General features: G+C 41.2%; 1 protein-coding gene across 2 annotated transcripts in view; it reads left to right on the forward strand.

The window, feature by feature from the left end:
- pcxb (pyruvate carboxylase b) overlaps positions 1–22226 on the forward strand; it is a 472827-nt gene that overhangs the window by 365734 nt on the left and 84867 nt on the right. For both annotated transcript variants that reach the window (XM_074699298.1, XM_074699299.1), the window contains exons 13-15: positions 7218–7362; positions 10526–10615; positions 21007–21228. In XM_074699298.1, coding sequence (XP_074555399.1) covers positions 7218–7362; positions 10526–10615; positions 21007–21228 — 457 coding nt within the window. The remainder of the gene's footprint in view (positions 1–7217; positions 7363–10525; positions 10616–21006; positions 21229–22226) is intronic.

The following is a 22226-nucleotide window of genomic DNA, read 5'->3' on the forward strand; positions in this document are numbered from 1 at the left end:
TGCACATCATTGCAGCAGAAAAGAGGATTACACAACAGAAAGTGTTGGGGTCCAGATTAGTGTCAGTGCAGGAAATGACTTTAACTCAGGCATGATTTTGAAGCAGAACTTTGTTTTTTTTAGAGGTGTTCTCAAAGCAAGAGGGAAATAAGATGATTTGTGAGATACTTTACATCTATCAGTAAAAAAACATAACCCATGAGAATGCATGTATTTCATTCTGATCGGTGAAACACTTTACATTGAATTTCAAGTTCAGCCTGGTGGAAACATCCTCTTGGTCCTAACACTGAGTAAGCATGCAGCGCAGAGCATGACTCAGCTTTTGTTCCCCCTCTACTTTAGAGTTATAAAGTTGTGTATACATAGGAAAACTGGGACAAGTCTGGATGTTAGCACCTGTCTGTTTTTTGTCTGTCTGCCTACTCGCCTGATTTGTTGAGTGAAAAATGACTTCTAACCTCAGCGCTGACAGATTGTAGACAACGAGAATACATAAAATAGCAGGTGATGTTCTGCCCAACAGCCTGTCCAAAGAGATATCCAGACTGCATTTTACTGTCAGGTGTAAATTCTGTGTATATCACACACACACTGAGGCAAAACATATGCTCTAAAATATCAATTTTATTCCTCACATAGATTGGTTTCTCTTTAACTTAAACTAACTCCTCTCTTAATCATAAGGTTGAGCTGTGTTGTGCTACCTTGTGTTAGCAGTCAAGCCACCAGCTGGAACATCAATACTCGCCTCAACATGTTGCACTGGCAATCACCAGTAAAGCTGATTGAGGCAAGAGTGATAACAACCAGCTGTGAGCAGAGTAGTAATAAGCTGACTGTCTAGGTGATGGACCAAAACGCAGTGAGAATAAAAGTGGTGGAAGTCAGAATCCAACAAAAACTGTAAAATGTGATTTCTGCAGTGACAAAACGTGGCACTGACTTCTGATACGAAGCCCCGTGCGAGTAGGTAAAATTGTGTGTGGGTGTGTGTAAACGAGAGCCTGTTCAAGCACTAATTCAAATTCAGACATGTTTACTTTCCTGCTAAACTAATACATCTCACAGGGGTGTGTGTGTGTGTGTGCGTGTATATGTGTTGTTTGCTAACTCAGAAGCATTTGGAAGCAGGAGACAAGATCATTGCTGGCGAGAAAGTATCTAAGCATGTGTGTGTTTTGCATGCTGCGTGCATAGCTGCAAGAGCTGTAGCCAAGCGCTTGTTACAGGGCATTCAAATCAGGGAAGGGCCTCTGCTGAATATTTGTCTGTGTGTGTGTGTGTGAGACAGAGACATCAGCAGCTGCATGATGCATGATTAAAAATGCAGGAAAGATTGTGAGCAGTGCAAAAGGATGGACCAAAGTGTGTGTTCATGTCATTAGGGTAAATGAGGAGGAAGAGTAAAGAGACTTGGTGTTAGTCTGTTTGTGTGAATGTGTGTGTGTGTTGTAGCCACAGGCACGCAGATAATGAACACACTGATCGGATACAGCAGAGATGAAAGAGACAAACCTCCACGTATGAAAGCTGTCTGTCATTCCTCTGTGTTTATCTCCTTTAGCATTATTTGTCTCATCTTCACTGTGTCTGCATTTAATCACATCTTTATTACTCACCAGCTGTTTTTGCTTTTCTTTACAGTTACTTGTTTACACATGTAAATCACATATAAAGATGATGATCAGAAGTGAGCGTGAGGCTTTAAAAACATACAAGAAAGGACTGTCGTCACTCTTTTCTGGGCTCACACCGGAAGTGTGTTGGTTTTTTACAGCACAGATGAGCCCCTCCTCTCCCATGTTGTCTTCATTGGCTTCTAAAAACCCTCATATGTTGACTCCAGGCCTGACTCCCCTCAATATAACAATTTGTTGATGTAGTTAAGAAAAATACGATCTGGCTTCACCACAGAGAGGTTTATTCTGGATATCTACCGGATGTTTGGATGCTGTTTCGGTGCCTGATTTCCTCTCCCACTCATTCAGCTCTGTGTAAATTTGTGTGTCATGCTCCTGCATCCAGCAAAAATAGAAGTCTCATCTCCAGAGAGCTCAGAAACCAGAACACAACAGAGTGGAGCCAGTGGATGGCCAAATTTGAAACCTGTCAGATCCAGTGCTGTGATGGAGCAGAGACGAACAAGACAGGAATCTGGTAGAATTATTGCTTTAAGTTTTATCTGAGACGGTTATTTATTTTTTTTTTATTTAGTCAGATAGCATAAATCATGTTTGATTCAGGTAAGCTGTTTTATTACATAAACTAGAAAAGCAACACTTCAGTCCTACTTTAATGTTATACTTCCTTTCAGCAGACTGTCTGCTACAATTTGGTGTTAGTTGCAGGTTTTTACAATAATTTGTTTCCTGACAGTGTTGAAAATTATGATGACCCAGTACATATTTGATATTTCCAGATCTTAGTGTCCAGAATATTCTCAGGATCTGGATCATACTTTTACATCTGTCAGAAATTATGGTGACCTTGTCTTGTATTGTTTTGCAAAGCAATCTGACCACTTATGGTGGAGTTATATACACATATGATGAAAACAGCCCTATCTCATAATGATAAAGAATCCTTTAAAAGATCCTGGGTCCAGACGGTGATCCAGATCACCTCCAAAATTAAATCACTTCTTCCTTATCCCATTCTGAACATTTTCTGAAAATTTTATTGAGATCCAATTTTTACTTTTTGATTTATGTTGTTCACAGACAAACAAACTCTCCCAAATACAAAACCTCCTTGGCGGAGGTAATTAGTCACAGGAAGTAACACCTGTCCTGGGGTCTTGGTGTACAAATTAAAAAAAAACAAAAAACAACAACTTCCGCTATAGTAAATGTTTTACAATTTTGACCTGGAACCAGTGTCACTTGATATGAAGTGGTGTTTGTAAAATGATTATCATTTTACTGGTCAGATCCTATTAATGATCTTCCAGTGCCTTCTCCTCTTCTCTCCACCTGCCTCCCTGTGTGCACACAGTGCCTGAGTGTAAATCAAAGAACTGTTTTACATGTTAATCTGATCATTTTCCAAAAGCCTAACCCTTGAAGCACTCCTGTATAGGTATGACAAACAGCATTTTACGTGAAGGGTGATTAGCATAAATGATTCATTTACGCGGTTACATTATAGTTTATGGTAGCTCATAGGTGTCTTCCTTTTCTTGCAAGAAATCTATTATCTTCAAACGATAAAAGTCACCAGAATGGATAGTTTTAGTCACAGATATCTTATGGTCTCATTTTGGCTTATGAGATTAGACAGGAGCCAACATAAAGTCAACACACAAGTGCTGTCTGTACAGTTCAATAGCTGAGCCTAGGTTAACCTAGTGAAGTATGGACACAGAAGAACTACAGGCCTACAATGTGACAAGATTTCCCCATAGCACTTCACTCTTGGTATTTAAACAAATTAAACAACACATTAATACATAATGCGTTAATTAGAAAGCTGATTTTGTTGCCTTTGGACATGAAGACTAGCTAACAAATCATGTTCCCAGCTTTTGCTGCTGGCTGTAGCATCACATTACATGTACAGGCATGAGTCATTAATGGATAGTCACTAATGTTCAGAAAAAAAAATAATAAGAGCAAAAACGTTAAGTAATGAGCTTTAGAAGTGCCGGGAGACGGGCACCATTTGTCTTTGTCTATAAGCAATCACCACAGCAACAGTGACTGCAGCCTTGTTGCTGGGTCTGCTGTGACTCCTGGCCTCAATCATTTGCTGCATGCCCCCCTCTCTTCTGCCTACATTTTGGTACATTGGTGGGGCCTTGAGCAAGACACAGAACCCCAAATTGCTCCCACTGTTGTTTCAATGGTGTGTGGATGGGTATGAATGTGTTAGCTAAAAAACTGATGGCTCCCTACAATAGAAGTCTCTGCTATCAGTGTGTGAATGAGGTGTGGATGGGTGAAAGAGACTAGAAGTGTAAGAGTGTGGTCACACTGGTCATCTGTACGGTGCCCATGCATGCTTCAACCCTGAATGCCAGTTTGTTTGACAAGTATGACTGAAAGTGTACTGTTCTCTGCGACTGCTCCTCTTCACAAACATTGTAAACCACGATGGGGGTGTTAGAGGGCTGTATCAGACCTAAATTACTTTTCATAAGCCAAAAAGTAACGAAAGATTAGGGATAGACCTGATTGGTTATCGGCAGGGCCAATATTTTGCATTTTGAAGCATATCAGCTTCCGCCTTTTTTTAAAAATCTGACGGACGCTAAGAAACAAATTTAAAATTGCCTTGTTGTGGCTCTGATGCAGCTGCTCCGCTGTCTGCAGTCACCTCTCAGTCCCCAGCACTGTCCCAACCACAGCACTATCTGATTGGTTACAAGCAGAGCCATGGCTTGGGAAACGGCCAATCAGCAGTGCAGTTATTACAGTTATTGCACTTACATTGAAATTTTGGAAAACTTTATTCACTGTAGAAAACTTTAGCTTTTTATTTTTTAAGTTTTCATTTAACTCTATAAAACATGCTGGTGATGAGCCTGGGAGCTGTTTAATAAACTCATGCTTGAAGGCATTTGAATGAAGTTAAGTGTTAGAGTTTGTATTGCTCAAAATTTTGGCACCAATATTTGCACTTATGGGCTTCAAATATCGGTCATCGGCCTCTTTGTCTACAAATAATCGGTATCGGTATCGGCCCTGAAAAATCCATATCGGTCTATCTATACTAAAGATGTAGCCATGTTCTCTGTGTTCCCCATTGTTCTGACTCTGATGAGACCATGCTACTTGTAATGTGATGATGTAGACGGGCCATGCATGTGTCATAAGCCTGGTTCATATAGGAGTAGTCTGACCACGCGCCTTACTGGCTTGTACTACAGTGCTACAGTGGCCAGTTGTACTTGGTCGCAATACAATATGAATGACTGGTGTGACCGCACCCTAAAAGCGCTTTGAGTACTGGTCCATTTACCATTTTCTGTCTCCTCAAAACTGTCCTATTCCAAAAAATAATGAAACAAGAAGTGTTATGGGGCAGGTTTTGCTTGGCTAGTTTTGTTTGTGCTAAGCTATTAAACAGTTGCAAATACATTCATGTCAAAAGCTTGCTCTCTTCTGTTAGTTCTCATTATTGCTGTAGTTGCTTTTATAGACAGTAAGGTTGTACATAAAATGGGAAGTCAACAATGATTGTGTTGTTAAAATAGCTAGTATTCATGAAGTGGTATTTTATTTATTTGATAGTACAGGATGTTTAGTAGGACTATATCTAATCTTATATGTCTGGCTGTATTTTAAAACCTTTACATTTGCAGATACTCTAAAAGGAAGAAATAAGATGTCCACAGGTTTTCGTAGTCATACTGCAGTTACAGCGCTGGGCAGGAATGCCTCTCTGTTTTTCTCCACAGCCTGTAGCCCAGGGCTTGGCAGTGCAGTGCAGCACAGCTACGTGAATCCCTTCAGCTCTCCTCTTTCTCCTCTTCAGCTCTCCTCTCTGTGGCAGGAGGCTGAGAATATAGTGTCATTTTTTTCCCGCGTTTGCCTCCCCAGAAGATGAAATCCTCTATACTTGCTGGGAATGCAAATGCCTGGAAAGAAGTACATAGTTTTGCCTCTCAATTTCAATCTCACACTGTGCATCGCACTTTATTGCTTCTATACATTGACAAACAGGCTCAACTTGAAGATTTATTGTCATATGAATTATACATACCGGGCTTGGCTGCTGCCTCTTTCCCTCTCCGTATTCCTCCCTTCTCTGTGTTCTGTATAAAATAATACAAATATACAGACGTCCCTCCCCCTACCCTGTTTCATTATTACTACATCTCACTCTGCCTCTATTAACATGACCAATATGTCCTTTATTTGAATGATCACATTGATATTTCTTCTGTATCTCTTTCTCATTCACTGCTGGTAATGAGGTGTGTGTCTGAGTGGTTTGTTTATTGCTGAACTCCTTCATCTCAGAGACAGGCTTCCTCAGTGATTGTGCTCAACAATTATTTGAAGATGCTCTCGGTTCAACTGTCAGCTAAATGCTCAAATTATGGTAGTAAATTCTGACCGTCTGCGAGGGTTAAACTTGCATGTGTGTGGACTGAAAACAGTATCCTTACTCCACCTTTCAACAGAGAGATCTATTTCAGGTCTTCCTCACAGATAGTGACGGTGATGGTACATTTCTGGGCTTAGCGAGAGCTCTTTTATATCCCATACCCATGAGGTCTCCTGGGGTTTTGTTTCTGTTTTAGCACCGAGCTCCCGTTGTGTGCGTCTGTGCATATTTATGAATAAAAGGGATACTTGGATGCTTGGTCATGAGTGGCAGAGGTTTTCTTCTTTTTAAATGCCACTTAAGACTCTTTCCCTGACATTTAGGGTCTTACGCAAAGACAGACTTTGAGAAATAATCTTTTCACGCTGTTTACATTCATTCACTTTCTGTCTTCCCTTTGGGACATTAAGCGGTGATAAATACATCCAGAGCTCCTCTAAGAATACATTAAATGTCCTACTTTCTCTCATTTCTCCTGCCTTCCATTCTTATAATCTCTCTTCCTTCTCCTGTCAGTCTTTTCGCTCTTTATTTCACTCTCACTGCCTCTTGTGGTAATACAAAGCTGTCTTCGGCATTGTTAAGAACGGCTTACAAGAGTGAAAAAAATCAGCAACAAATCAAGTATTGAAATTAACTCCAGCAATTACATCTTTCCTCTGTGTTCTTCCTCTCTCCCTGTCTTTGTTAATTTACTGAGCTTAATTGGCGTGATAATACTTCTGAGTCAAACAAACAACAAAATAGAAAAAGAAAGTAATTACTTTTAACTGTTGACATTCTCCTTCTCGCCTCCATGTGTGTGTTTGCCGACTGAAGCTAAGATTATGCAGTGTTTAGAATACTCAGTTATTTGCATTTGTGATACCATCATTTGTGTGTTTGGCGACGAGTTGGTAAGCTTTGTGTGCACTTCCACAGAATACTATTTAACACCAAGCTTAAGTGAAATGTTTTCTGCACAAGAGATGCCTCCTTGTCTTTCAAGTGATTCACTCGCGGCAGAGTGATTACTGTGCTCATCTTTTCTTCTCTTCACTTTGCATTTCCCCTTGCTTGCCTCGTTGTGCAAACAGGTATTATGAGGTTCAAAAGATGTCGCATCTTTAATTTTTTTGTTAAAGGGGTGACTTAAAAGTTTCTTTTCTGTTTTCCTTCTCCAGACCAACATCCCATTCCTCCAGAATGTGTTCTCCAACCACCAATTCCTCCACTCCACCGTGGACACGCAGTTCATCGACGAGAACCCAGATCTGTTCAACCTCAAACCAACTCAAAACCGAGCACAGAAACTCCTACATTACCTGGGTCAGTGTACAAATAGCACACACACACACACACACACACACACACACACACACACACACACACACACAATCACTCAGATAACAGGGGTAAAACTAAGTGGAGTAGTTTTGTATGAATTCACGCTCATTCCACTATCCACTATTCCAGGGGTGGCCAACCAGTCAGAAACAAAGAGCCACAAAAATGACTGTGGTACTCTGAAGAGCCACATCACACATGTGGTCTTACAAACACACTTCCTCTCACACATAAATGAAATGTCATAAAATGAAAATCAATACATTTCCAATTTTCAAAGCGAGGTTTATTGTGTTTGTGTTTCAATCCGTACTAGAGAAGAGAAATTGAAACTTAAGTATCAATCCCAACTTATCCCAACATTGGCATCCGTATATAGTTTAGATTGATCAGCATACCACTACTTATAACTATATATATGTTTTTATGAATAGATTGAAGAGCCACACACCAAAAGGCATAGAGCCACATGCTGCTCGCGAGCCACAGGTTGGCCACCCCTGCACTATTCTCTGAACAGTCAGTTGAAAGCAGTGGACTGTAAAGTGAGCTACCTGCTGTCTCAAATGTGATGATTTGCTAGCGTACCTATAAAAGAGTAGCTAAAAAGAGCATGAATCTAAATGATGAAGTTGGTGTTTTTTTAATGTACCAAAAAAGAGAACATAAAAGTTTTATGTATTCAGACTTTGGTGGCCTTACATCATCTTGAGCCATTTATCTTCAAACCACAATGCATGATGGGCTAAATTGCTTGGGTACTGACTATTGGATTCACATAAATTTCCCAGTGCATTGTGGGGAACAATGAATCCACTCCATGGGGTATAATAGTTCTCACATATAATACAGTCAGCTCTGGGAAACGTCACATTCCCTGAGTGTTGTGCACTGTACAGTGAGCAGATGTGATTTTAGACACAGCCAATGATCTTTATAGTCTGGGTCAGATGGGATTAAAGGATCAATAGTCAAACAAACACTCATCTACCATTGATTCATAATTGTTTTCTGCTTTCCCTGAACGGTTGAACAGAAAAGAACATACTTAATGAAACAAATGTATTAAACTCAACAATTTCATAGAGTGTAGGTCAGATTTCACATGAAAGATTTGTGAGGTAAAGCTATGAAATAACATCTTTAAAGGGACTGTTAGTGCTGACCTAAAGAAGATCATTTAAGCAGAAAAATGTCACAATTTGCACTTAAGTTTAAACTTTGGCCGTCAAAAAACAAGAAGAAACTTGCAAGAATGAAGGAGTTTGAGCCCTAAGCATTCATCAGTGTTTATTGCAGATGCTGAATTTTTTTCTCTTTAAATTTTAAGAAAGGTCTGATGTGACCTCTAAAGCATTTATGTATCTTGGGGCACCCCTCGCAGCGCTGTTCCCCAGCTGGAGAGTAAGGCCAGCGGTCACACTACTCCAATATGAACCAGACTTTAACGGGTAGCATACACGCGCATGATCTGTCTACATCATCGTGAAGCGTCTGTTTACATGGAGCGCGATCTCATCAGAGTCAAAACAATGAGACACAGAGAGAACTGCTACAACTCAAGAGACTTTTGGACTTATGGTAAGTCGTTTTAGCCCGACACATCCCTCTAACACCCTGCTTTATTTAAATATTTCTCGAGGGATGTGCTCGCGGTGATCATACGTCACGGATCACACGCGCTGTCCGCGTGCTTGTGCTCGTGCACGAAGTAAACGGTGCCGAAGCCCACCTCTCCGAAGCGTGCCGATGCACGGAGGTGAATCGTTGCGGTCATTCAAAACATGCTTTAGGGCTGAAGCACAGGCAAGTGCCAGTGATACTTAAAAGTGTAGTTTGCATATTGTTATGAGAATAGCATGAGGTCTAAATAATGGACCAGAGTCCTTCCCTAGTATATACCTTTCTAAAAACTGAGATATGTGGGGCACAAGTATGGACTAGCTGGTAAGCTACATTAGCACGCAAGCTCAAATGCCCCATGAGACTCAACTCAGATGACCCAGGTTTGAACATAGTTATAAAATATAAATTAAGCATTTAAGGTTCAGGTTCCTTCATTGTAGATGGATTGAGAGACAACCTTCCTTACCATTGAACCACATACATCCAATCTGCCTGAAAAAGTGGTTTAGGTCTAATAAAAAACAAATCATACATGTTCATCATCCAGACTGAAAGATCTTTGTGGAATTAGAGAGAAATCTAATAACATTTTAGATATGATAATTTGATAAATATGTATGGGCTTGTGGTAAATCTTTTGTCACTGACTGTGAGTGATGGAGATCACACCCTAAAGGGTAGGTAGGTTATGAAGTAGCAGCAGAATGAAAGTCCAAACCGGGGTTTCAAATGTGAAATTCACAAAATAATACAAGAAACAAAACAAAACAAACAAAAAAAGTCAGTCATTAAATCAGCCTACCTTCTGGAGTTCTTCTGGTTATTGACTTCAGCCTTCAAAATTTCCCAACTGAAAACACTTTTAGACACTTAAGACTAATATAGCTCCTGCAAATCTATACTCCTTTAATGCAGCAACTTTGAGGTTACTTGGGGCACAGGTGGCCTGGCAGTGCAGGTCTTACCCCATGAGGTTTGCCCCCGAGTTGGTGGCCCAGGTACACATCCAGCCTGTGGCCTGTGTCCTTCATGTCATTCCCTACTCTCACCCTGTTTCCTGCTCTATTCACTGTCCTGTCCTCAGTAATTAAAGGCATTAAAGCCCCCAAAATAACTTTAGAAAAACAAAACAAACAAAAAAGACAACTTTAAGGTTACCTATAAGATTTGATTTGTCAAAACCTTAGGACTCCTGATCAAATGCTTTGAGAATTTTACTGAGGATGTAAAACCAGGGTCATCTCTGTCCTTCACAGTGGAAAAGCAAAGTGAGCTTTTCACTTGATATGAAAAGGAATTTTCAAACTGAAAATAAGAAGCACAACATTTATGATTGTAGCTTCTTTCTGTCAGTTTGACTTGGTAAAAAAACTTCAAATTCACCAATTCACGACTCAGAGAGAAAAAATACTTTGCTTCAGCTATGTGTTTCTGATCCTGATTAGCCTCAGGGATGTTTTCTTTTTTTTTTTTACCATCATTGACTGCATCTGACTTTTCTTCTCTATTTTTACACCAGGTCATGTGATGGTGAATGGACCAACCACCCCCATCCCAGTAAAGGCTAAACCCTCCTCCACTGACCCCGTCATTCCTTCTGTCACCATGGGTAAGTCGATCAAACAGACCAGCGTAGTTCACACACATTCAAACACGTCTTTTACTCAGTTATGACTTGGAACAACTGCTTTATTAAAAAATCAGGGCAATTAAGGCTGATCTTCAGTGGGTGAGGTCACTGCCTGTAGGGTAAAGTTTCATAATAACCACCTGATAATAATCCTTAATAATACCTTAAAAAAGGGTTGTACCCCCACTAAATCTGACAGACTTTTGTCTGTATAATTATGTAATACATCATTCCTCCTGTGGTTATTACATTTGGACTAATTTAGCAAGATGCTTCCACTACAAGGGTTAGCAGTTCCATATCCCTGAGGCACCCATGCTAAAAATGTAAACACTTGTGGATCCTGAGGGCACTTTGGATAAAAGCAGCGGCGAATGACAAATGGGCTGTCGAACAGTCTGATAGCTGTAGGCGGAGAGGCCTTCCTAAATGGCTCAGTTTGGCTCTCGGGGAGGAGAGGGGTTTTGGGCCAGAGTGCTCTGCTGAGCTGTGAGTACAGTGAAGAGAGGGTGCAGTTCATTGTTTGTGAAGGCAGATGCTCTGTGCTGCTCTGCACCAGCACCCCTGGAGTCTTGCAGGAAAGGCCAACGGCCAAACCAGGCTCTTTGATGAGCTTGTTGAGCCAGTTAGAGTCTCTAGAGTGGAGCTGTCTGGGATTTTGTTGTTCTACACACTAACTAGAGGGTTTCAGTGAATTCTGAATGATTCGACTGAGGATTAAATATTGAAGACATGCTCACTTGTAAAATTAATTAGCTATGTTCAGTTAAAAAATGTAATACGTTGTTGAAAGTATAAAAGTGTCCAGGAAATGGTTTGGTTTCACATCCTGTCCCTTGCAGCTTTACAAGAGTGAATTTTTCACCTTTTTCAACTCCTTCACAGATTTTTTTTTCTTTGTAGCATGAATTTATTCAACTGCTCTTTTTGACAACAGCAAAAAAAGTCAGAGCTGTTTCAAACTGAGAGGTTTTTCAGCCCTGTGCACTGTAAGTTTAGATCTATAGTGAATAATTTTAATTCAACAGGCACAGCTAATCAAATCTGACATCTTAAAGCCATGCACTGTGTCAGAGCCGAACAGAACGGTAAATATTCATCTGCACTGTTTGTGTTGCTGGTATTACCCACCACTTCACTTCTTATGCAAATCCTGCATTGAAAGCTATCAAGCTGCCTCTCCTGTTTCAAAAAAGCAAACACACGTGCTTTCACACCTGAGTCACACACTTCTGCACAACCTGGTTGGATTCTGAGCAGGCACCATCTCTGTGTACAGACCCCAACGCACGTAGTGTATGCAGCGGGTGAGGTAGTTGTATGCAGCACGGGCACGCACAGAAGCATACCTAAAGCCTAGTAATGAGATTTGTAATGTGCTTATATCCGTTCTCTCATTCAGCGGAGGGATTGAGAGAAGAGAGGGATTAGGCCTGTATTATCACACTCTGTGGAGGGAGGGACCGGAGCGTAGAAGGAGAAAGGGGTCATGAAAGAGGCAGAGAGAGAGTTTGGGAGGTGTATAATCCCTAAATGTAGATAAAAGAGTCAGAGCGACAAAAAGATAGGAGAAGACAAATTGATAGAGATATATGTGAGGGAAGAGAGGGGGTTAGAAAGAGCAGGAGGAGTATTATCTTGTTACACCCACAGGAAGATCAAAATGACATTGTAATGTATGAAAATCTCAAATGTGTAGATAAGGATTAAAGAATATATTCCTCGATAGCAAGTGTTCCTAAAAGCTTGGCTGCAGACGTCCTGACAGAACCTGTTAGCTACTCAAAGACTATTATTTTCTAATTAGAGTTCGTAGTCTGAAACATTCACTTATGAAGCTGATTGCAGCAGGTTCATTGATGTGTAGAAGTACACCTTGTTCCAATTATTATCTGGATTTACTTAATGGAGGACATCTGGAGGTTAATCACCAGATGCCTGTGAGCTATCTTAAGGAGGAATGCCTCATAAAAATGACAGACTGTTCTCCCTCCCTACACCCATGTAAGCCGTCTTCCTATTTTCAGCATTAGAATAGAAAAATATGAAGGTTTCTGGCACAATATGCAAAGCCTGTGCACAAATGTACTTTATTCTCTACTCTATATGCTTTTCTCCCCTGCCTGCTTCTAGTTTTGATGATTTCATTAACCATCCTCAAACAGAAAGGACCACTTTGTTTTGTTTTATACCTTTGTTTTGGGCCATAGCTTTAAAGAAAGTCGTAAAGAGTAGTACATTTGGCTTTCTGAAACCTGGAGATACTTTGGATTTCCCCTGGTGTGTGCACTGCAAAGTTATTTTTTCTGTCCTTACTTGGTCTTCCTTTGCTCTACAAACATTTTCTTTCACACCTCCCATACAACCATGGAGGAAAAACAAATCCTGCTCTTAAACAGCTCTGCCAGTCAAATGTTGGCAGGCTGAATTTTAGCAGTTATTTTTAAAAGAGACATTATGAAATGCAAATATAACTTAAATTTCTCTGTATGTATATATTTTTTTTAGAATAACTCAGCTTTAACTGTATGACTGTACGACCAGTGCCAGAGCTTGGTCCGCATTGCTGGCAGTAAGTCGGACTCGTTTCCAGTGAGGGTTGGACTCCACCAGGGCTGCTCTTTGTCACCGATTCTGTTCATAACTTTGATTTTTTTGGAACTTAATTTTTATTTGACACCTATATTCACATACACAAATATCATTTAGGAGATGCTTTCACACTTAACAGCAATAATACAGACAATACACAAAATCATTTCTACATTTTCCATATTATTCCTTAGTTTTTTTTTCCAGAAGTTCATCTTACAGTTCATAACTTTGATGGACAGAATTTCTAGGCGCAGCCAGGGTGTCGAGGGGGTCCGGTTTGGTGACCTCAGGATTGGATCACTGCTTTTTGCAGACGATGTGGTCCTGTTGGCTTCATCAAGCCGTGACCTTCAACTCTCTCTTGATCGGTTTGCAGCCCAGTGTGAAGCAGCTGGGATGAGAATCAGCACCTCCAAATCTGAGTCCATGGTCCTCAGCCGGAAAAGGGTGGAGTGCCCCCTCTAAGTCGAGGATGAGATCCTGCCCCAAGTGGAGGAGTTTAAGTATCTTGGGGCGAGAGATCGACAGGCGTATCAGTGCAACGTCTGCAGTAATGCGGACTCTGCACAGGTCTGTCGTGGTGAAGAGGGAGCTGAGCCGGAAGGCAAAGCTCTCTGTTTACCAGTCAACCTTCGTTCCCACCCTCACCTATGGTCATGAGCTTTGGGTAGTGACCGAATGAACAAGATTGTGGGTACAAGCGGCTGAAATGAGCTTCTTCCGTAGGGTGGCCGGGCTCTCCCTTAGAGATAGAGTGAGAAGCTCGGCTATCCGGCAGAAGCTCGGAGTAGAGCTGCTGCTCCTCCGGGTTGAGAGGAGCCAGATGAGGTGGCTTGGGCATCTGATACGGATGCCTCCCAGAGGCCTCCCTGGTGAGGTGTTCAGGGCATGTCCCACCGGTAGGAGACCCAGGACACGTCTCTTGGCTGGCCTGGGAACATCTGGGGACCCCCCAGGGAAGAGCTGGACCAAGTAGCTAGGGAGAGGGAAGTCTGGGCTTCCCTGCTTAGGCTACCCTCCCCCCCCCGACGCAACCCGCACCCAAATAAGCGGTAGAAATGGATGGACTCAGCTTTAAGAGAGGAGTTGGCACCTGAAGGAGCTTACACACTTAATTGATTAACAGTTACAGCACACCTGACTTTAATGAAATACTAATTAGCAGTCCCACCAGGATCTGCCAATTAAACGGCTCCTAAACAGGGAGATACAGAGCTGCTAAGAGTCGTCTGTGGAAGGAGGCGTCAGCTCAGGACAGAGACAAGGAAAGCAGTCATTACTCTGAGATTATCGCCTACACAAATTACAAATAAAGGAAATTCCTCTGAGCAGTGCAGCTCACCCTGTTAAGTCATACAGTATCTGCTGAAGAGTGGGGGCACACAGGTGAGGAATGTCAAGGAAGGAGGTATGAAGTGATACCAGCCTGGGAGAAGGAGGAGTGAAGTGAGTGAAAGAAGCCGGGGAGTGGGACAGAGGTGCTTTCAAAGCAAAGGAAAGAGTGTGTTTGCATGTAAGTGGGTCAATTGTCAAGCACAGCAACTGCTTACCGCTAGGGACTTGTATCTCTTTACTACTTATAGTGTCTTCTCGGCACGATACGATGGCGCACAATCTACTCGAACACTGACTGCCCTACTCGAGGAAACAGTCACACATGGGCTATTGTATAGTCAGTGAAGTCTCAGCTGGGGTGCTCTCATTCCCTCTTTACTGTGCCAAAAACAGGGCAACTGGTAAAGTACAGAAAGCTTGTACAACACCTGCACGGGAATAAGAAAGAGTATAAAGAATGATTTTCTGTTTGTTTTTCCTGTGTGTGTATGACATGCTCCTCAGTATTATCTCACAGATCTTAATAAGTTCAACATGTCTGTATCTATTTGCTGCCACAGTGTGATGTGACACAGCTCATTTAGCCTATGTGAGCTCACTTTGCGGTCTCACACATGTGGACCTATATATCTACATCAGTGTGTGTGTGTGTGTGTGTGTGTGTGTGTGTGGAGTTAATTTTCCTCCTGCCTTGAAGACAATTAAGGCAGAGATCGTTTGTTTTCGGGGATGTGGCACAACAATAAAAGGTTAAGAGCGAATACTCAACTACACAGAGTGAGGAAGGGGTTGAGTGTGATCGGGGCAGGCAAGCAGGGAGATAGTAGCTTGTTAACTAGTCTAATTGATTGATGATTGTGCTCAGTTTCTGCAAAAAAAATAAATCCCAAATCCGCTTCCAATATTTTGATGCCTCTGGTTGTTCTGGTATTTAATTACCAGGCTTGCAGAGGAAAGAGAGCAGAGCTATGGGAGGAAGACAACAATGCAAGGCAGAGTGAGGTCTCTGTAGGGCTAACTTGTATGTTTTGAGGACTGTTTAGCTGTTGTCAACTGGAAATGTCAGTGTTTCTCTTGGGAGTTCCTCAGGGAATGTTTGGATCCATCCCAGTGAGGACTCGTAATAGGGGCAGTATGTTTTGAGAGTGTGTATGCCATTACAGTTTTGTAAGCCAACCAGAGACATCCGTGTAATGCCAGCATGTCCTCAGTCTTCATCCCTGCTTCCTTGGGGAGTGTAGCCGGCCAGGTTTGAACACATTTACTGGATGTTACTCATCTGATTTACCTGATTGTACTACATCTGTTAGGCCTCATTCATCTGTTTTTTAGTGCAACTAATGGCGTGGATCCAAGGGTGCATTGGTTTTCTCCCAACTTTGTAATGAAATACCCCACACCAATTATGTCTATGGTACCATGAACTAATTAACTGAAGATTTTCATATCATCAAGAAAAAGAATCTTATTGATCTTGGTGATCTCCTGAGATTGACTGTGGTGCCAGCAGCAGGTCAAAAACTCTAGGCTCCCATGGGATTTTTAGCTGGCTGTGAAACTAAGTAAAATGAATAATGGTGCCTCTCAGTGACCTACAAAAGCAAACAAAACCACCAGTGGAAGAGAGAAGATTATGTAAGAGATAATAAAGAATAGGGTGGTGATATTATATGAATTGAGATCCTGACGTGGTAAAGACAAGCCTCAAAGTGGATTGTTTTTGGTATTACCATCGGCTAACAACAAATGTCTAACTCCAGAGTTAAGTTATGCTTTGTTTTACACTTCACTTCTTCTTTCTGGTGGCTGGTTAGCCTTTAACTAACAATCTAAAGTTTTGTGCTCTCAGAATAACTTAGAGCAGTGCCCAAAGTCTCATCCATTTTGACAGATTTTCAAAGGAAAGTTGAAATCATGATTAGTACACTATATGTGCTGTAAGGCCTGTGTATAGATAGATTTGATTTATGTTTTCAGGCTTTACTTTGCATCAGCTTTATTAACCAATCTTGAGTTGTTTTCACTGATCGGAACCAAGTATTTAATACCACTCAGTGGTAAGTTAGAAAGCTAACGAATAACCTTTTGTGTTATTTTTAAAGTCCTGGTTCTCTGTAGGTATCAGAGGATGTGTTTATGAGGCAACTGCTAAAACAGCCTTTGTTTATAAGTTTCCCTGGGAAAATTCTTCATTGGGGAAACATGTTAAAAACATGTTAAGATTTTTTATTTAAAATGACTTCTGTCAAATGTACACATTGATATCATCAGACTGTTAAATTATCTTGGGAACTGAAGCATATCCCTTAATATATGGCAGACTCTGATCAGTACTGATGGCTGCTAATGTCTCCTACCATCAAACATCAACGTCAAATAACAAGGGGTATGATTTTTTGAATTTTATCATAAAATTGAATGAACTCTTAATTATATCCTTGTTGCACTTTTTGGCAGTATTATTATTATTATTATAATTATTATTATTATTATAAGTTGAATTTTGTTTCTTTTTTTTAACTACAAAATGAAGACAGGCCCTTACTGAGGCACAGTCGTACTCCAAGAACCACTAACATGGCTTAGGACTCAAGATTTTTGGGTCAACCCATACCTGGTCTTTCCTTCCCACCTGTCCGAGGAGAGTTCTGGTTTTGGACAGTTACACACCCCTCCTTTGTTGAGGTCAGAGCATGTGAGCAGAGTGGAGCGGCGAGACTTTGCACTCCCCACTACCCGAGGTGCCCGCCTTCGCCGCTCCCCACTCCAAGTCCCACCATGCTGCTCCTCCCATTACTGCTCAGCGCTCAACGGAGATTGCATTTCCATTTCACACTTACTCTGAGCTCACTCCAAAAAATGTGGATGCATATTTTACTTATCTGTAATTAAAGCCTTACACCCCAGGTGGGAGATAATGAATTAGTTGTATTCAGATACTGTACTTTGATAGATTTTGGCACAGATTTGGGCATGCATCAGACTCTTGTTGTGAGCAGAAAATGAGTGAAAATTGTGCAGGACAGCACCCTGCTCCACACCCCTATTCAGAGAAAAATCCTGCTTTGTGCTCCTTTCAAAATTTGGCCACCCCGCTCCCTGCTTGCTCACGCTCTGCTCCACTTACATGCTCTGGTTGAGGTACAGTCTGAAAACTGGATCTTTGGAAATCAACTTCATTTGACCTGTAGTACCTGAGCAGAAGGCATTAATAACCACAACATTTACAATTTACAAACTACTCAGAAGCATTTCCCAGCAGATTCATCAAGAACCAGGCACTCCTCTAGCTGCTATTCAGCACAACATGCTCTTTCTGAAGGTGTTGGATCAAACCAGATACTCTACCTCCAGCAGAGGCAGAAGATGCTCTCTATTCTCTGTGCTTGTCTTCAACCATAAGACTGCAGAGCATGTTTTTAAACCCCAGGGACTATTGATGGATGGAAGGAGTTCATGGTTATAAGCTGGGTCTAACTCTTGATTTCATGGCTCTTGAGGTTCACTAGCAGTAATTGGAATGAAGATTGCAGAATACTGCAGCAACCAGCGGTGCAGCTGCAAGAGGAACAGTGTCTATTCTATCTCGACATGGGGAAGCTGTCAGAACAATGTAAAGACCGGTATTTGTGATGAAGTGGAGTCTGGAGAAGACTGAAATAAGAGGAGTGGTTTCGGTTCAAAACATGCTTGAAAGTAATGCAGAATCCTGGGATCCTTGTGTTTGCCCCCCTTACGAGCTTTTTAAAGCAAGAGGTACACATTTTCACATTACAAGACACCTCTATGAACACATTGGTGAGAAAATCTTTTGGTAAGGAGTTTATCCCCAGATCTTGGCGATAATCCCTGACTTTTTGTTGAGCACCAAAGTTAGGCCCAGATCAAGCACTGAGAGGGCTTTGGAAATGTGCTCTTAAATCCTTCTGAGTGGTTGCAGACTCTTAGGAACAGCACCAACAATTCACAACCTGTCTCAGTGTTAAGATTTAAATCTGAATCTTAATGTCAACCAAGCATAAGCACAACAGGCCTTGAGCCTGAGGGAAGCTATCATACTTCTCTTCACATGTATTAAAATTGGAAGTTAAAATGTTATTTTGACATCTTACTTTAGAAAAACGGACCTTTTGACTGCCTCTTGCCAACTATTTTCACATCTAGACTGCATTTTAGCCCCCTGGTCTTGTTTTGGCTCTCTACCAAGCTAGCAATCTGTTGCACTAAACCACTTGGGGTTTTTTTAACAAATCTGCTTTCTCAAGAGATTTCCACTTTCCATCTAGGTATCAAGTGTATTTCTCTCTCTGGAAAATTTATTTATTTATTTATTTGAATGGCACAGTGCACATTGATGAACATGCTAAAACATGTAAAAATGCCGGATTGTAGCTTGACGCTAATTTCCATCCATAGTCCCATTTTCAGAGGGAAATATTCTCAATGTTTTTTTTTTGTTTTTTTTTAGGAGTGATTGAAAATCTTCTCAGTATTTTGTATTCCTTAGCTTAGTTTTGGTTTTGGATTTTTTTTGGTTAGGGTCTTTCATGCCACTGGGCAATCACATGTCTGTCTCAGGATTCTGATTCAGGACTGAAATTAAAAATGGATGCATATACATCTAACAAGGATTAAAAAAGCTTATTGAGTTAACTAGGGGCGCGGTCACTCTGGCTATCACAATCGTTCAATACTCAAGCATGATTGCCCCTGGCAGCACCCCTCTTGAGGTTACAGCCAGCAGTCACACTTCTCCAGTATGAGCCAAACTTTAGCAAGTATCACACTCATATGACCCGCCTACGTCATCATAAAGCAGCTGTTTACACAAAGTGCAACCTCCCTAAAGTCGGCACAGTGAGACACAGAAAGCACTTCTAGAGACTTTTTTTGGCTTATGTTACGTTGATTCACTCCGACACAGCCTTCTGACACCCCTGCTTTTCTTCAAAATGTTTGCCAAGAGAAACTGGGCTTTATGGTTGAGCATGCTACTGTTTGCTAGTGTGACCCATAGACTGTAAAAAAAAAATGGGCTGTAAATAAAGTTGCCACAAAAACTGCCCCCCCCCCCCCCCCCAGTGGCTGGCTGCAGTATAGGTAAAAAAAAAAATCTGGCTCTCCAGTCATTCCAGATGGGCTGTGGTCAAACTTTAAGATGAACACACCTCGTAGAAATGTTTCTAACATCTGATTGTTGTGGCGATTTGAAGATTACTATCAGGCTGTCTTGTATTCAAGTCCTCTTTTTCTGAAAAGTTTGGTTTTCATTAGTTATACAAGGTTAAAAATGAGTTTTTTGTCACGTTTGACGACAATTGACAGCTGCCATTCTTGTGTATTTTTTGGGGGATTGCAAAATATGTTTGACGGTAGAGTCAAAAAGAGATTAGACTCTTGAAAGAAAAAAAATGATCCTTTTTGTCAGCTGGCTCCACTCAGAGTCTCCCTGAATCCCTCACTGTCTTTGCTGGCTACACAACTGCTATCAGTGGCGGGGGTATTTTGGTTTGAAACCGTACAATGATAAATGGCGGAGCCAGGCTGTCCACTCTATGTACAGTGTATGGTGTGACCATGTCCCTAGTTTGTATGGAGATGTTCGCACCTTTTTGACAACATACTATCGGTGCCATGTGTCTTTTCAGAACAGCATTAAACTCCTTTCACTGCTATCTTTTAAAACTTCCGGACCTTAACCCAGAATCTGATCGTCCTCAGAAAATAGTTGCACTATCAGCCATTTTGTAACCAATTCCCCCTCAGGTGGAAGCCATTCAGAACCAAGCTCCATCACTTGGTTTTCTTGTTTCAGCGAACTCTGGCTGCTTACTTTATATAGAAATCATGGCCATATGAGTCACTGTCAGCAGAAGAAATCCATTTTCACAAATCGGTGGGTGGTGTGTCTAATAAGCCAGCTGCTGCAGAGCTTATTCCTTTTACAGCAGATCGAGCTGAGCTGAAGGCGATCGGAGCAGCAATGAGAAGAGATGGCGACCACCTCATTAGCAGAAGTTATGACATGCCCTGGACTTGTTAACAGCACAACTTGAAAGTGGACGCTGTGTAAATAACATCACTTCACTTTCTTGCTTGGCATGTTGTTATGCTGCTGGAATAAATTTCTTGCCAGACACTTGAGTCTAAAGTCAATAAACCACTTATGATTGGATAAATGAAGAGCTTCTCACATTTCATATCCACTTACTCCAACTAATTGGTACAACTTCATTAGAGCCCATTTAAAGGTTATTAACTTACTATCAGTGAGTGCAGGTTTGGTAGAACATTTTTAAACTTTCCTCCAGCATCTAATATTGATTTTCCTCAAATTGCCTAAATCTATGAATAACAACAAACCTGTTTCTCTTTCATTACCCATGTGCATCTTTCTCCACATTAACTTCTTCCTTCCTCCTCTTTTCTTTACTCCGTAGGCGATCCTCCTGTTGGTTTCCGTGATGTTCTGCTGCGTGACGGTCCTGAGGGGTTTGCTAAGGCTGTCCGGGCCCACCAAGGCCTGTTGCTGATGGATACCACCTTCAGAGACGCCCACCAGTCCCTCCTGGCCACAAGGGTTCGCACTCATGACCTGAAGAAGATCTCACCATTCGTTAGCCACAACTTCAGTAACCTTTTCAGCCTGGAGAACTGGGGAGGTGAGTGTCACGAATAAGACTTGATTTTTTTTAACACCATGAAATATTTTAACTAGGGCAGTGACTTTAACGCGTTAATTACATTAATTAATTACACCGCACATCAACGCGTTATCAAAATCAACGCAAGATTAACTCATCGGCTGCCAGCCATTTTCAGAGCATCTTGAATGATCTTTTAAGACCCAAATAATAATGTTTTCTATGACTATGTAAACACCAAAGTTACTTAAGAAGAGTGGACTCTCTTCTTTTATGTCTCTGTTCCTGTTTTTGGTCCAAAAAAAAGACAAATTAAACTTTTTTGATCGCATTCATCTCAGGCGCTCCATCCTTTGATCCTCTCCATGATCTCCATCATATTTTCTCACGATGGCGCCGCTCTTTCTATCTGAACTACCACAGCACATCCTCAGTTGGAGTGTGAGCTGCTTGAACTTTTCTGACTCGCAGCATCTCGCTATGCCTCTGTTATCTCACATTTCTCCTCATATCCATGCTGAGCTCTCATCCAAAGAGCGCACCGCTTTCACCCACAGTAGTTTACGAGCAGGATTTTGATTGACAAGCTCCACCAGACCCCGCCTCCCTCCGCTGAAAAATATAATTTACTTCTATAGACGCAGTAAACAGTAATCGAATGGCAGGGAACATGGACATTTTAATTAGTTTTGTCCAGTGAAAAAAAAAAAGGATTTACAAATCTTCTCTTTTTCGTGTATTCATTCGATTAGTCATGCACTATAATTTTGTAATGTCCTAGAATTCAAATTCTATATGTGGGGACATTAAGCAGATATAAGATTAAAATGTGATTAATATGTTCAATTAATTACAAATCCTGTTATTAATTAGATTATTTTTTAAATCTCCTGACAGCACTATTTACCACATAACGGCTGATGAATGTACTTGAAAGTAGTGTCCACATAAAAAAACATCTTCTGAACAAAATAAACAGGATTTTGTTGTTTAAACTTGTGTATGTACTTGTGTGT

The sequence above is a fragment of the Halichoeres trimaculatus genome, unplaced genomic scaffold (assembly GCF_033239565.1).
Source record: "Halichoeres trimaculatus isolate MK-OKI-2021-1 unplaced genomic scaffold, fHalTri1.1 fHalTri1_scaffold_22, whole genome shotgun sequence".
Lineage (NCBI taxonomy): Eukaryota > Metazoa > Chordata > Actinopteri > Labriformes > Labridae > Halichoeres > Halichoeres trimaculatus.